The sequence below is a fragment of a genome, unplaced genomic scaffold, assembly GCF_019419815.1.
Source record: "Pyrus x bretschneideri cultivar Hongxiangsu unplaced genomic scaffold, Pyrus_bretschneideri_v1 Contig71, whole genome shotgun sequence".
NCBI lineage: Eukaryota > Viridiplantae > Streptophyta > Magnoliopsida > Rosales > Rosaceae > Pyrus > Pyrus x bretschneideri.
The window spans coordinates 2,084,975-2,098,796 of record NW_025999811.1 but is presented as its reverse complement, the minus strand read 5'-3'; the positions used below and the strand labels follow the sequence as shown (position 1 = coordinate 2,098,796).

At 35.7% G+C, this 13,822-nt stretch overlaps 2 protein-coding genes and 1 long non-coding RNA gene across 4 annotated transcripts; 2 read left to right on the top strand and 1 right to left on the bottom strand.

The window, feature by feature from the left end:
* Positions 1-1,915: 1,915 nt before the first annotated feature.
* LOC103927240 (F-box/kelch-repeat protein At3g06240) lies at positions 1,916-3,168 on the bottom strand. Its single transcript, XM_009336133.3, has one exon. The coding sequence runs from the start codon at positions 3,161-3,163 to the stop codon at positions 1,973-1,975; it is 1,191 nt and encodes a 396-aa protein (XP_009334408.2). The 5' UTR covers positions 3,164-3,168; the 3' UTR covers positions 1,916-1,972.
* Positions 3,169-4,669: 1,501 nt separating this feature from the next.
* On the top strand, positions 4,670-6,531 carry LOC125472671. Of its 2 annotated transcripts, none has more exons than XR_007254590.1 (3): positions 4,670-4,995; positions 5,486-6,198; positions 6,292-6,531. It is a non-coding gene; the product is annotated as an uncharacterized LOC125472671 (long non-coding RNA). The 2 variants fall into 2 exon arrangements; XR_007254591.1 differs by having other exon boundaries at positions 5,475-6,198.
* Positions 6,532-11,117: 4,586 nt separating this feature from the next.
* On the top strand, positions 11,118-11,600 carry LOC108865548 (uncharacterized proline-rich protein). Its single transcript, XM_018642566.2, has one exon. The coding sequence runs from the start codon at positions 11,118-11,120 to the stop codon at positions 11,598-11,600; it is 483 nt and encodes a 160-aa protein (XP_018498082.2).
* The last annotated feature ends 2,222 nt before the right edge of the window (positions 11,601-13,822 follow it).

Below are 13,822 nucleotides of genomic sequence, written 5' to 3'. Positions count from 1 at the left end.
TAAAAATAATATTTTTAAAGTAAAGTTTTAGCAATGCACTTACATATTGTTGACATACAATACCCGTTCCGTATTTTAGGGCTAAAAGGCTATAAATAATCTTTGTTGCCTAATTTTTTTTTTTTTTGGCACCCCATATTTTACTTATCAATGTTTGCACTCCTTGTATAAAATTAAAAGTTACATTATTCACAATATATCAATAATGTTTATGTTAATTATAAATAGGTCAATCATGTATTATGATACTTAAATACTTTTAAAATAAACAAAAATTACAAAATATGTCACTACAGCTGGCACCCACTTCAACTGAAACCCTTTTTTCATAGTTTTTATATCTTGGAATATGTCAATACGAATCAGACATTGCAACGTAGTGTCTATTTCTGTATTCTGTTTTCTACATTTAGATTCAGACACTGCGTTGCAGTGTCCATTTCCTGATTTCATTTTTTCCATCACTCACACGCCCTCCTTCATGTTCTTTTACATTTGGATTCAAACACTGCAATAGAGTGTTCGTTTCCCAGTTCTTTTTTTTTACTTGTAGATTCAGACGCTGTGTTGCAGTATCTGTTTCCTGGTTCTGTGTTTTTCATCACTCACACACCTCCTATGCTTCACCTCGTGCGACTTCTGATTTTTACGTTTGGATTCAAACACTGTAATGTAGTGTCGGTTCTTGCCTCTATTTTTTACATTTGGATTCAGACACTCCGATGCAATGTCCATTTCCTGGTTCTTTTGAATTTGACGAAATAGTGGATGAAATCTCCCGACAAGGGGTCAATTGACTTATTTCAACAAAATCCCATAAACAGAAACCTCCATACTTAGAGACATAAGAGGCAACAGCATGAGCAGTGTGGTTGCACTTCTGATGGGCATACATGAACGTTGCATTTTGGAATGTTTGAGCGAGATTCCAGATGTCATCAATGATATTCTCCAAAGATGCATCCGTTCCAGGATTGTCTTTGCATCAGTTTCAATCTCAATATACTAGATGCCTTCCTTTGCACACTCCTGCAGCGCTGCCCTCAACGCAATAGAATCAGTTATTTCAGCGGAATGGAAATACAGGTCTCCCTATCCAACTGCAGAGTGCAACAGGCCGGCAAAGTCGCTTATAACCCATCCCACTCCACCTTTATGTGATTGTGGATTCCAAGCTGCATCACAATTCACCTTAAGTGTCCCAAACTCTGGTATTTTCCATTTCACCATTCTTCCTGCAAATTCCAGTTCATTGATTCTTCCACTGCATTTGTGGTCGTTGTGCTTCCCCGTTGTGCTTCCTTATATTCAAACATTTATATTATGTTTCTCACATTTGGATTTAGACGATGCAATATCCATTTCCTGGTTCCGTTTTCTTAAGTTGAGTAGGCTCCTCCATGTAAACGAATGGCGCGAGAGAGAGAGTGAGAGAATATTCATGTTCTTACTATTCATAATAGCTTATAACCCATATGACATTAGAAAGATAGAGAATAATAGAAGAGTCAAGTTTTAACCATTTATAATAACTTAAAGCCCATTTGGCATTCATTATTGACCTATGTCTAATTAGTAAAAATATACCATAGATTAAGCCTAAAACAAAAATATGCCATTAATATGTGGCTAAATAGTAACGTTTTTATTAACTTTTAACTAAATTACCTAAGATTTTATTTGATTATGTTAAAGGGATAAAAAGTTATTACGTTTTTAAGGAGGGAATTCTAAAGAAAAGAAAAAGGAAAACGTAAGGGAATATTGTTAATATTAATTAACTTCAAAAAAAACAAATTATCACACACTTTCAAATCGAATAACATTACAAAATGTGGAAGGCCCAAAACTAAGGTTGTCCATGATAAGCAAACATAGTACGAAGGCCACAAAGCAATATTAGAAGATGCCAACTCAAGCCTTGTATCATGCATACAAGTTAAATAGGAGAAAATGGAACGTTTCCCTCAACTCAATTGACTAGAATAATACTTTTCACGTAATCTACAACCCTATTCTGATTAATAATAACAGGAATATGAAGATACTTGAAATTTCCGGTACAAGAATTATAAGAGGCAGCTCTTCCATCGGAGGCAATCATAAGAAGCTCGTCACGTTTCCAAGGTGTCAATGGAAACTCCATATCTGTAAAAGGTCCAACAGTTAGGTGTTTTGTCCATGAACTCTTAAATCCGTCATCGTAGTTCATTACCCATATTTCAAATAATGTGGAAGGCTCTTCGTAACTACTGCAATAATAAGTGAGGGATTCATTATACAGAAAAATACCATCACGCTTAAAACCAAATTCTCCCCTAAAAGGTAATTCTATCATATCAGATATTTCATTAGCTAAATCAAATGAAAATATGTATTCCTCTACATCGCATGACAACCAATAACAAAACCCCTTCAAATACACTGAATAAGAATATGGTTCGCTATATGATGATAATATTTTACTTAGTATATCAATCGTGATCTCTTTCCAAGAGTTAGCAGCCATGGTGTATACTTCAGCAGTGTAAGGAAGAGCAATATGCTCGATATATGTTTCTCCATCTTCTGAATACTCACAATCATAATTATCTATAATTCGCACAACCTTGTATTCTTTAGCTTTGCAATCATAACCAAATCCCAGTCCTTTAAGTGTCGTTTCCAATCCGAATTTTTCTTTTACCCCGGGAAGGGGTAGAAGAAGGCATGAATCAGGAAGTTGCCTGAATTCCCCCGTTGCAGGATTGCACAAAAAGAAATTTTCGTCTACTGTTACACAAACAATCCCATCGCAATAACCGTGAATCTCTACTTCATGAGGGCCATCCTTTAGAAACGGTACAATAGTTAGGTCCTCAATATCATAATGAAGCTCATCACCATCAATGGAAAGATTAATCACGGACCATGAAACTTCTTGTTTCCAACTCTTTTCCGAGCAAACGTGAGCCTGAGAACAGTTGAGAAGGATACAAGTGGAGGATGAGAGTTTGTTGTCCACAGAATCGCTGAGGTGTTTGGCCACAAAACATGGACTATTGATAAGAGTGCACCAAGATTTGCGTATGCATTTGAATCGCATCAGAGACTTGGGTGGCAACCTGGACAAGATTTCGACCATCCTATCTTCAAGAGTTTCACTTTCACGCACCTGAGACATTTCGGCAATTTTGTTCCATGCACATGAATTATTCACACGTATATAAACACAGGAAACACACCACCAATTTGAGAGCCAAACTAAATCAAACTCCAAGTCCCTAAGGCCGGTAGGTCGAGGTTCAATTATTAAACATATTACCCCATAAGATGCCGAAATTCAACAGTACTAAATAAACTTAGAGTTCCACAGCCACAACATATTTAGCTATCAAAGAAAACAGGGGTGAGCCAGAGTAGGCAAGTTTTTCGAAAGAAAACAGGGATGAGCCAATCAGTTTCGAGTTTTATGGAGAATCTTACGTTCAAATTTTACTTTTTAAGTCCAAACTAAATTGATGATAAGGTGAGTGTGATATCCGTATATGGGTCAGCTTGTAACATCACATGATTTTAACTAACTAACAAAGAAAATTTCACATGTTCACAAGATTTTTAATTAATTAAGCCAATTTTTTCTTTAGAAATACAATCACATAACCGCATCCTAATTACAGCTAAGAGTTTTTCTATTTAAACACCACTTCTCATTTAAGTTTACCCAAATTTCTATGTACGTCCAAGATTCTAATAGACGCTAGGCACTAATCGGGTGGCATGTTGGGACCTAGTGCCTAGGCTTTTAGGTAGATTTAACCAAATTTATTATATATTGAATAAATAAGTGTCTGTTTATATTTAAAAAATATATGATTGAATTGAGAAACAGAAATTGCAAAATAAATGGCATATATATTGTAAAGTATTAGAACATATTGAAAACATGGAGAACAAACATGTATAATGAATGTTCATTTAAGTATTCAACAAGCCTCTTACAAAACACAAAATGAAAACTATCGATTTTTTGTCTATCTAGACATACGTCTAAGCGTATCTAGATGCATTTTCTTAATTTTCAAAAACTTAGAGACTAATTGGGACCAGCTGCCTAGTGCCTAGGTGAGACGTAGAACAGTGTCTTGGCCCCATATAAATTTTAAAATTTAAACATTTTTCTAAATTCACCACATTCTTCCAAAAATACCATCAAACACCAACACCATATCCGCAAACACCCTAACGCAGCCTCCCGTGCACCCCTAAATTCTGAACTCAGAAGAGCATTTCCAGCGGTGGAAAGCAAGGGAACAAATATTGCCCAAAACTCACAAACATTGCTCCACCACCCCAAAAATTGGAAGGCAATCAGTAGGCCCTACTATACCCAACTCACTTCCAAGGCAAGTCTTGGCCGAGCTGCTAGGCAAAGATTATTGGGAAAATGACAGAAATGGGTCATTTCCTTAATTTTGGAACCAAAATAGGATTTTTGTGATATGCAAAGAACATGTAGACGACATGCACAACAATATGATAGAAATAGGTTTTCCTTAATTTTGGAACTAAAATAGGATTTTTGTGATATGCAAAGAACATGTACACAACATGCACAAACAATACGATAGAAATAGGATTTCTCTAAAACTTGAAATGACAAATTACCCTCCTATATAAATGAATTATTTCGTCCAACACAGTCAGCATTTTCTTCTACCCTCTCCGAGAACCTCGAATGGCGTGGCCCCAGCTCCTTGTCCAAAACCCCCAACCGGCGCCACCCCCTAACTCAACGAACCTTAACCTCGAACAGTGCAACCCCTGACTCGACAAACCTTAAGTTTCCAAATCCTTGTCCACTTTACAAAACCACGGGAAGTTTCCAAATTCTTCTACGCTTTTCCGACCGATGACAAGTTTCGAATTTTCCGACATTCGGCGCCGTTTTAACTCAGATTTTGTGCAAGTTTTGCGGCCAACGATTGAGACAGAGCAAAATAAAAAAAAAAAGCAGTACGTTTTTAATTCAATTCATTATTTGATCTTAGGATTTTTTTCAATTTGGGAATTTAGGGTTTTGGGTGTGATTGACTGTTTTGTGCAATTAATTTGGAGAACGTTAACGGACTAGAGGGTTGTGTAATTGCATGTATTTCGAATTTAATTTTGGTCATGGTTTGCATGTTGTGTATATATTATGGGCATGTGTATATGATACTGCTGGAAATTATTAATTGATTATGTTGTACTTTGGTAGATGAATTGGTGTAGATGTTGGGCATACTTGCTTGAATTCGGTACATATTTTGCGCATATCAGATGGTGCAGATGTTGGGCATACTTGCTTTGAATTTAGTTGATGAATTGGTTGAATTTGATCTATATGAAAGAGTGCATATACTATGCATTTCCTGTATGCATGTTTATGTTATTAATTTGATGTGCGTATAAAACCTTATGGCTGTCATTGTTGGATTGAAAGGCTGTATTAGAAATCTTGCAGGTCGAAAGTGAAATGGTTCTCCTCCGACAGAACTTGTGTGTCTGTCTGACGAAGTGTTTCTTGCCATCATTCCATGTCTGTCGTACACGACGGGGTTTCTTTCTAACATAAGAGGGCGATTTTCAAGAGAGCACCTAAACAATTCGAGGATACTTGTTTCGGTTATCTCATTGACATGGACCACATTGACTGGTTTGGACAGCTAAACCACTACGCTATATTTAAGGCTATAAAGGATAAAGTGACCAACGATTCCATATCCTTTCTTTTTGGGGAAGATGTTGCAACATTCAGGAGTCGGGAATTCTGTTTGATCAATGACCTAAAGTTTGGAGAATTCCCGCTAGAAGCAAGAGGAATGTCGTATACGAGAGACATATCTCAGAAGAAAGAAGAAGATATCCCTAAAACAATTGGAGGACCAACTCAATGTCTGCCAAAACCAAGATAATATGTACAAGTTGGGGCTACTGTACTTCGTCCACTTCGTTCTTTTGGGGAAACAGAAGGACTCAATTATCTCGTACTATCTGCTTGACTTGGTAGACAACGAAGAAAAGTGGGAGACCTCTCCTTGGGGTTCGGCGTCGTTCCATTTGTTGATGCCAACCATCAGGATCGCTGCTTTGACCCGGTACACCTTTATAAAAGAAAAAGGGGTGACAACCTACCATGATTCTTATAACCTGAGGGGGCTTCCCTATGTCTTCCAGGTAATTTTATTTTTCTTTTTTCTTATAAGTTTATAGTACTTTTACATTTGTTTTCGTTGTAACTTTTTGATAGTATCAATTTCAATTTTGCAGATTACGTTGTTCGAAACCTTGTCGTACGTAAAGACAAAAACAACTCGAGGGTGTGGATTGAGATTCCTGAGTTGTTGCCCCGGATTTTCCCACTAGATATGAAATTCTAAATCCACCAGAGGATGACAGTATTCCTACATGTGATTTAGGATTGCTTGCCAAAATATTAAAATGTCTAATTAATTAATGGTTCTATACAAAGAATGAAAATATAAGGCAAGAGGGGGTCACCATGTCGAATTCCTTTCTTGGGGTAAAAGTAACCGTGAGTAGACACATTTATCACAATCGAGAATTATGTAAATGTATTACATTCCATAATTAGGTTCACCAACCTTTCCGCAAAACCAAATCTAAGAAGGACATACGTAATGAACTTCCAATTTAGATAACCACAGGCTTTCTCCAAATCCAATTTAATCCTCATCGCTCTCGCCCTGCCTTTCTTCCCTTTAAAACTGGAAAACATCTCATGATCAATAAGAATAGTAATATGAATAGAACGTCCAAGATTAAAAGCCCCTTGATTACCTAAAATACAAGGATCAAGAAGATGTTTCAATCTCTTAATAATAACCTTGGTAATTATTTTAGGGCATTGTTATTAGCAATCTAAAATTCTAATTTTGTACTCCAAACTTTCTATAATTAGAAAGGAAAATACACTTATGAAGAGCGTAGAATGAGATTTTTGGAGTGTCAACAACAGTTCCTTTATTTTATAACTAACATTACAAAGACTTGTAGGTCTGTAATTCTTTACCAATTCAGGGTTTTCAATTTTTTGGATAAGAGCAATGTTAGTGTGATTGATAAGCCTTAAGCTTTTCTATCCGGACCAGGAGCTTTCAAAGCATCAATGCTTTTAACTGCCTCCCATATTTCATTTTCCTCAACAGGCTTTAGTAATTGATCATTTTGATGATTATAAATACAAGGGATGGTAACGTTAGCCATGGAAGCAATATCTGCTATAGATGGGGATCCATCACAAGAAAACCGCAGTTTGAAATCCTGCGCAAAAACTATTCTATCTCATCCCCATAGTTCCACCAAAAACAAATACCATCTTTCATCTTTGTGATTTTTCATTTTTTTTTTTTTAATTGGGGCCACAATTTGGAAATATCTTGTATTTTTATCCCCAAGCTGTAACCAATTTGCTTTGGCTTTTGCGCCCAAATTGTTTCTTCCTGATTTAGTATTGTATTTAGCTCATCACTAAGCTTCGTCTCCAACTCCAACTCTCTATCAATGATTAGATTCTTCATAATCGTTTCTTGTACCTTACTAAGATAACTCAAGATTTTTTCTTGCGTTCCTTAAATTACCAAAAGTTGTTTTGTTCCATTTTTTCACAAGATACCTAAAAGTGCCAGCACACGCCCTAAATTTATCAATTGGAGAAAACTCCCCATTATAACCCCATGCATTTTTAACAAAATCCTTGAACTCGGGATGAAGCAGCCACATAGTTTCGAATTTAAAAGGGAAATTATTTTTAATTTCATTAAACACGCTGCTGGTTAACATAATGGGGCCATGATCAGAGCCATAAATTGGATAGTTATGAGGATTGTGATCAGAGTACTCAGTTCATCAGTAAGAGTTAGCAATACCTTGATCAAGTCTTTCATAAATTCTAGTACCATTAGAGTGACCATTGCACCAAGTATAGGGTACTCCCATCGCATTCAAAGATATTAGGTTTCCCTTATCCAAGAAGTTAATTAAATTGTTCATGTAAATCGTTGTATTTTGACAACCTCCTCTTTTCCATGAATGGGCTCGCTGCTGACGATTTTCCAAAGCTCAATGGTAGGTTCATGAAACCCTCTTCGAACCTAATATCGGAGACCATTAAATCATATTATCGAACAAAGTTTTAATTTTCTCTAAAGACTTAACGCTAATTTCTTTCCTTTCCCCATTCAATCTTAACTGTAACCCTACGACCCACAACCCATCAGAAGGGGAGAGCAGCGGCCCAAATTATGTTGCTTTTGCCCCCTCAGCAATTGAAAACCCCAACCCAACGATTGTAATTTCCTTCCTACGGACATTAGCTTCCTCATGACCTCAACATGCTTTTCGAAATTATCTTCCTTTCCCGATGTTAACTCCCCTGTGAAATTAACTTCCGCAAGTATTAACCAAATCCATAATATGAAGATTATCTCGCAGCAACTGAGCTGATTCAGAGTTCATGTGCGTCTGCGCGCCCAAAAGCTGCCAAAACCCTATAAGCTATTCTATCGTTAATTTGTCCGTATCTTTAATATGTAACGAGAAAGGAAAAAAATTCACTCAACTTATCCAGACTTGCAACATAAACAAGTTACCAGGGGTTGTCATTCTTCTCGGAGTCTTAAAACCTTGGAAGTCTTAAGACTCTTAACTATTCCATCATTTTCATTATCAAACACTTTATGCTATTGCATGGCCTTAGTAATTAAGCCACCTTTTGATTTGTAGTAGGATTTCCAGCTACAGGGAATTGGTTTTAACTATCCGGAGAAAAATTAAAATTAATGAAATTATGTACCAAGGGTTATAAAGTTTATGTATATCCATATATTTTTTTAGGCATGGAAATTAGACAACGTGGTTGAGGTAAGGTCCCTCTCATGCATTTACAACATCCACATGCAGTTTCCTCTCGAGCATTTCAAACCCTCTAAAGAGGCTCATAATTTCAAGTCCCCCTCGCTCCTCCACCTATATATTTGTTCCATTACCACACAATTTCAAACCCTCTAATGTGATGTCGGAAAGAAAAATGAAAAGTTATACCTAAACGATCTCTTTTTAATCTTTAGCCAGGGTATACGATTCCCTTCGTTGTAGATGAAATGCAACAAGAGACGAAGTGCTTCTTTTTGGGTATCCACTTTTGATGAAATGCTTTTGATCAGGAAATCCTTTACAGGCTACCAACTTTTGAGCAGACGGAACATATATAGTCAGTTAATAGGGTGCTTTTTTGCTTACCACCGTAAAGTGTTAGTAATGATTATCACCCTACTTATTACCATTGGATGAGTTTAAGTTCGATATTTGTGTCTACCCACTACACAGATCTCGAAATTTAAACTCATCCAACGGTGATAAATAGGATGGTGAGCATCATCACCACTAGGGATAGTGAGTAAAAATATTCCCTAAGTTAATAATAGTAAAGAATAATAAAACCAGTATTATAATAGGTAGAAGCCACATATAAACTGTGAAAGTTACAATTAGGTTCAATTGTTGATAGTGGCCAAGGTGGAAGAATAATGCCAGCCATAGACTTTATTCGAAGGTCATGGAATGGAAGCATTCCTGTTGGAGACATATAAAGCAATCTTAAGTCTTAACTATCAAGCTCTTGAGTCTTCTTCTTCTTAAAGTAACCCCACAAATTTTAAATGCCTTGTGGTCTTATAATATGTTTGAAGAATATCTTACTCCTTAACTATGCTAATTTGAATGCAAGCAACTATATTATGTTTTATTTAATACAACTCTATTATTTATACTAAAGGGGCGGAGATATGGGTTAAGTCACACAATGAGACAACCATAATAATTTAGTATCGAACTCATTGTATATAAGAGTCAAATCTAAGATCTGTTACCTACAAGTGGAGAAGGACCTTAGTAGTAAGTGACATCAACTAGATAAAAAGTTTAGTGGCATCTCAAGTTCAAATGTTGAAGTAGGTTACCAAATTAGAAACCCTACTTCCCTTAGTGTAGATAACATCATTTGTTTAAAATAAATAAAAAATAAAATAGTGTTATTCTCTTCACTTATAAGTGAGAGGTCTTAGGTTCAATTCTCGCCAACGGTAAATTTGAACCATATTATTGCTAGCCTATTGTGACCTTCTACAGTGAGTTATGGATCTGGCGTAATAAAGAATCTTCTGAGGAGGGGGATAATAACACATTCGTTAACATTTTTTTTAGTATAATTACATGCAAGTTCAATATGTTGTTAATTAGCCAATTAACATGGAAGCTAAGAGGCCATGACAAACTCCAACCTACGTGCAGATGTGCGATGCTCTTCTAATGATTATAAGAAAACGTTCCCTGTAAGGAAAACATAATTAAATTAGTTGGATTGATCCTATGGATCCTACTTCGAATCCTTCTTCCCATATTTTATATTAGTTTAGCAAAATATCACTAAAAAATTAATAGGCCCATCTTGAATTTAGTTTATAAACTAATTCATGAGTGGAAATAGTTGCTAATTGATCCATCAATTCGACAATACGAACAATAATTTATTCATAAATTAACTGAGAATCAAAGGAATGATTTAGTACCTGACCTCACGTATATCTGTCTTCCAAAAACATATCCTGAATCATACATATAGCTCTTCATCTTAAATAATAAACACTCGCTACTAAAGAGAAGATCTAAATTAAGTAATGTGGTCAAGGGTTATGAAGCAGTTTCTATTCATATATATTTTTAAGGGCATGGCAACTAGAAGAAGTAGTTGAGATAAGGTCCCTCTCATGCATTTACAACATCCACATGCAATTTGCTTGCAAGACATCTCTCAAACCATCTAAAGAGGCTCACAATTTCAAGTCCCTCTCGCTCATCCAACTACATGTTCCCCGAAATAACTAAAATTACCTAACCGCATGACCTAAGCCTTTACCACTTCCATGCACCCCAAACGTAAGCCACAAGCTATCTAGCTGGCATATCGAAAACCAAATTTAACACCCCTTACATTCCTTTCTTTTCCAACCCACTAGTACGCTTGCTCTCTCTCTCTCTCTCTCTCTCTCTCTCTCTCTCTCTCTAGCCGGAAATCAATGGCATCGCCACCACATCAAACACTCGTTATCATGCTTTTGATTTGTTCTTCAGCAAGTGTCACCGCCACTACTTCTGATGATCATCAACCTTTGGTGTCTAAGGAAGTGAACGCGGGGATAAAATGTGGAACGTGCCCTTGTGTCAACCCATGTGAACAGCAACAGCTGCCTCCACCACCTCCGCCGCCACCACCACCGCCAAAGACTCCAACGACAACTCAAGATTGCAACCCTAATCCAAGCCAAAACGTGCCAGTACCACCGCCGCCTCCGAGGTTTGTTTACGTGACAGGTCCACCTGGAAATGTACTGCCGCCGCCTCCGAGGTTTGCTTACGTGACAGGTCTACCTGGAGATGTGTATCAGTACCAAACCGATGCATATGCATATTACTCAGCTGCTCCACGTCATCACTGCAGCATGGGGTTGCTACTCTTGTTGGTATGTGCAGAAGTAATAATGGCTTTTGGGGGACTCTGATAATCATCTTATCTAGGTAACTAATTTGGCCATGGTCTATTAATTTGTCCATGAGATCATGGGATGTATCAATTAATTAAAAGGCTAATTAAGTATTCAATCCAAATTTATTAATTAGCTAGGTCTGTTTGATTAATTAGTACTGTTTCTGTAATGCTATTGTTGTCCTTAAGTAATGCTTGCAATTTTCTAATGCTAATGTCGACTCGTTAAATATTCGCATCTACGTACTGTGGTATACGTTATATCGTATCCCTCTACAGTAGAAAGCTCGCTAGTTCGTTTTAGAAATTTTCACAGCTACCAAGCTAGCTTTATTCAGATTAACTTGCAACAACAACGTGCTTGAATTCTTATAGTATGCAGTACTTTTACTATGGACAATACTTGTGTTTCTCCTCGTGGGGGATCCACTTGTTCCCATTTGTGATTAATGTATTTTCATCCTATAAATGTCATAATTGGAACTGTTCATTCTCTTTATCATAATCTAAAGATCATCTCTGTAAAAAAATCATTTACTTCATTTACTCATTTATATGTATCAAAACATGTATGGTTTATCATAAGAATGCTATTTTATATCAAAATTGATGACTGGTTTTGACACACATGGATGACTGAAAGATCTCCAAATTAAATATTTTTTGCACATATAATTTTTAAATGATAAGAAAGATAATAAATAGTTCCGATTATGAAGTTTGTGCAATAAAAATACATTGATCTCAAGTAGAGGGAACAAATAGGTTGTTCGGGGGAGGAGGGAGGGACACAAGTATTTTCTAATTGCTATTAATTCTCCTCTGTTAACCTTTTCAAAGTTAGGGAGTTTCTTTTTTCTTTTTTTCTTTTTTTGAATGAGAGAGATAATCATAAAGAATATATAAACAGGATACAAGAGAGACTGAGACTCTTGTCCTTGGAACTTAAAAGATTTTCTTCCTATGCATGATACTGTTATTGACATTTCGGCAAAGTCACAAGATTTCTTTACACTTTAAAAGTTTGATTTTATATTTTGAGGTGGCTAGTAGCTACGAAAGTACTGTACTCATGGTTAATTCATATCACATTTCGTTGATTACGCCTATTGACTTGTCCACGGCTGCCTTCATATATTTGGTAAATTGCCATGCCAAATTAACCCCCCATGTAGCTCGTAACAAACAGGATTTGGATCCTCATCCCAATAAAATTGAAAAATAATAACCAACCCCTTCTTTTTTTTCGTACACATTTTCATTTAGTAATGTCCGTTAGTTTTCGTTTGATTATTCAATATAATGATTATAATAAAATGGAGTGTGCAAGTAAGAAAAGAAAAAACGTGTGATTATATATATATATATATTTTTTTTTTTTTTTTTTTTTGGGAGAAAGGTGATTATCTAAACATTAATAGAACCTTATTTGTCAACAAAAAAATAGTGAAAAGATTATTTAGTCTTCTATCACAACGAAAAAGTAAAGGGCAGTAACACAACTTCACAAAACTAAAAATTTTTTTTTTTTTTTAGGCTTCACCTACAAGTAATTTTAACATCTCTCATTTAAAAAAAAAAAAAATTTACACACAATTTGTGTGTGGGCATATACTTGTAATATCCCAACATAATATTTTAGTTGAACTCGACGCCGACAATGTATTGTTGACTTTCCTGATGTCTAGATGTGATCCACCTAGGCACCTATGGTCTTCTTCTTTTTTCTGGTCATGATTTATGTAAAAGTCTCAACAATTTAAAAACTGAACCGAAATAATTTATTTTGGTTTGGTTCAATTGTGATATTTTTGAAAGTTGCCAAAATCAAACTGAATCAATTGTATATCTTTTAATATGTCAATTTATTATAGGTATTCGGAGATCTTATACACATTATAAGTTGTAATAACTATTACCAATTAAGAAATTTGTTTGTATTTTATGCTTATGTGAAATTGTAACTGATAAATGTTTGCTCAGAGAAATTTATTGAATTGAACCTTGGTCCTAGTGGAGTTGTTGAAATTTTTATGTTTTGAAAAACTTAATATTTTGATTAAATTGAAATATGTGCGATGTGTGGATCGATGTTTAAAAAATTAAAACTCTTTAAATATTAGACGTTTTTATTGATTCACTTGAATAGGCTTATCCAAATTGAATCAAACCGATAAACAATGGTTTGGTTCAATTTCAATGGTGGCTGGTCTCAAACGAACCAAGCCGAACCGCTAA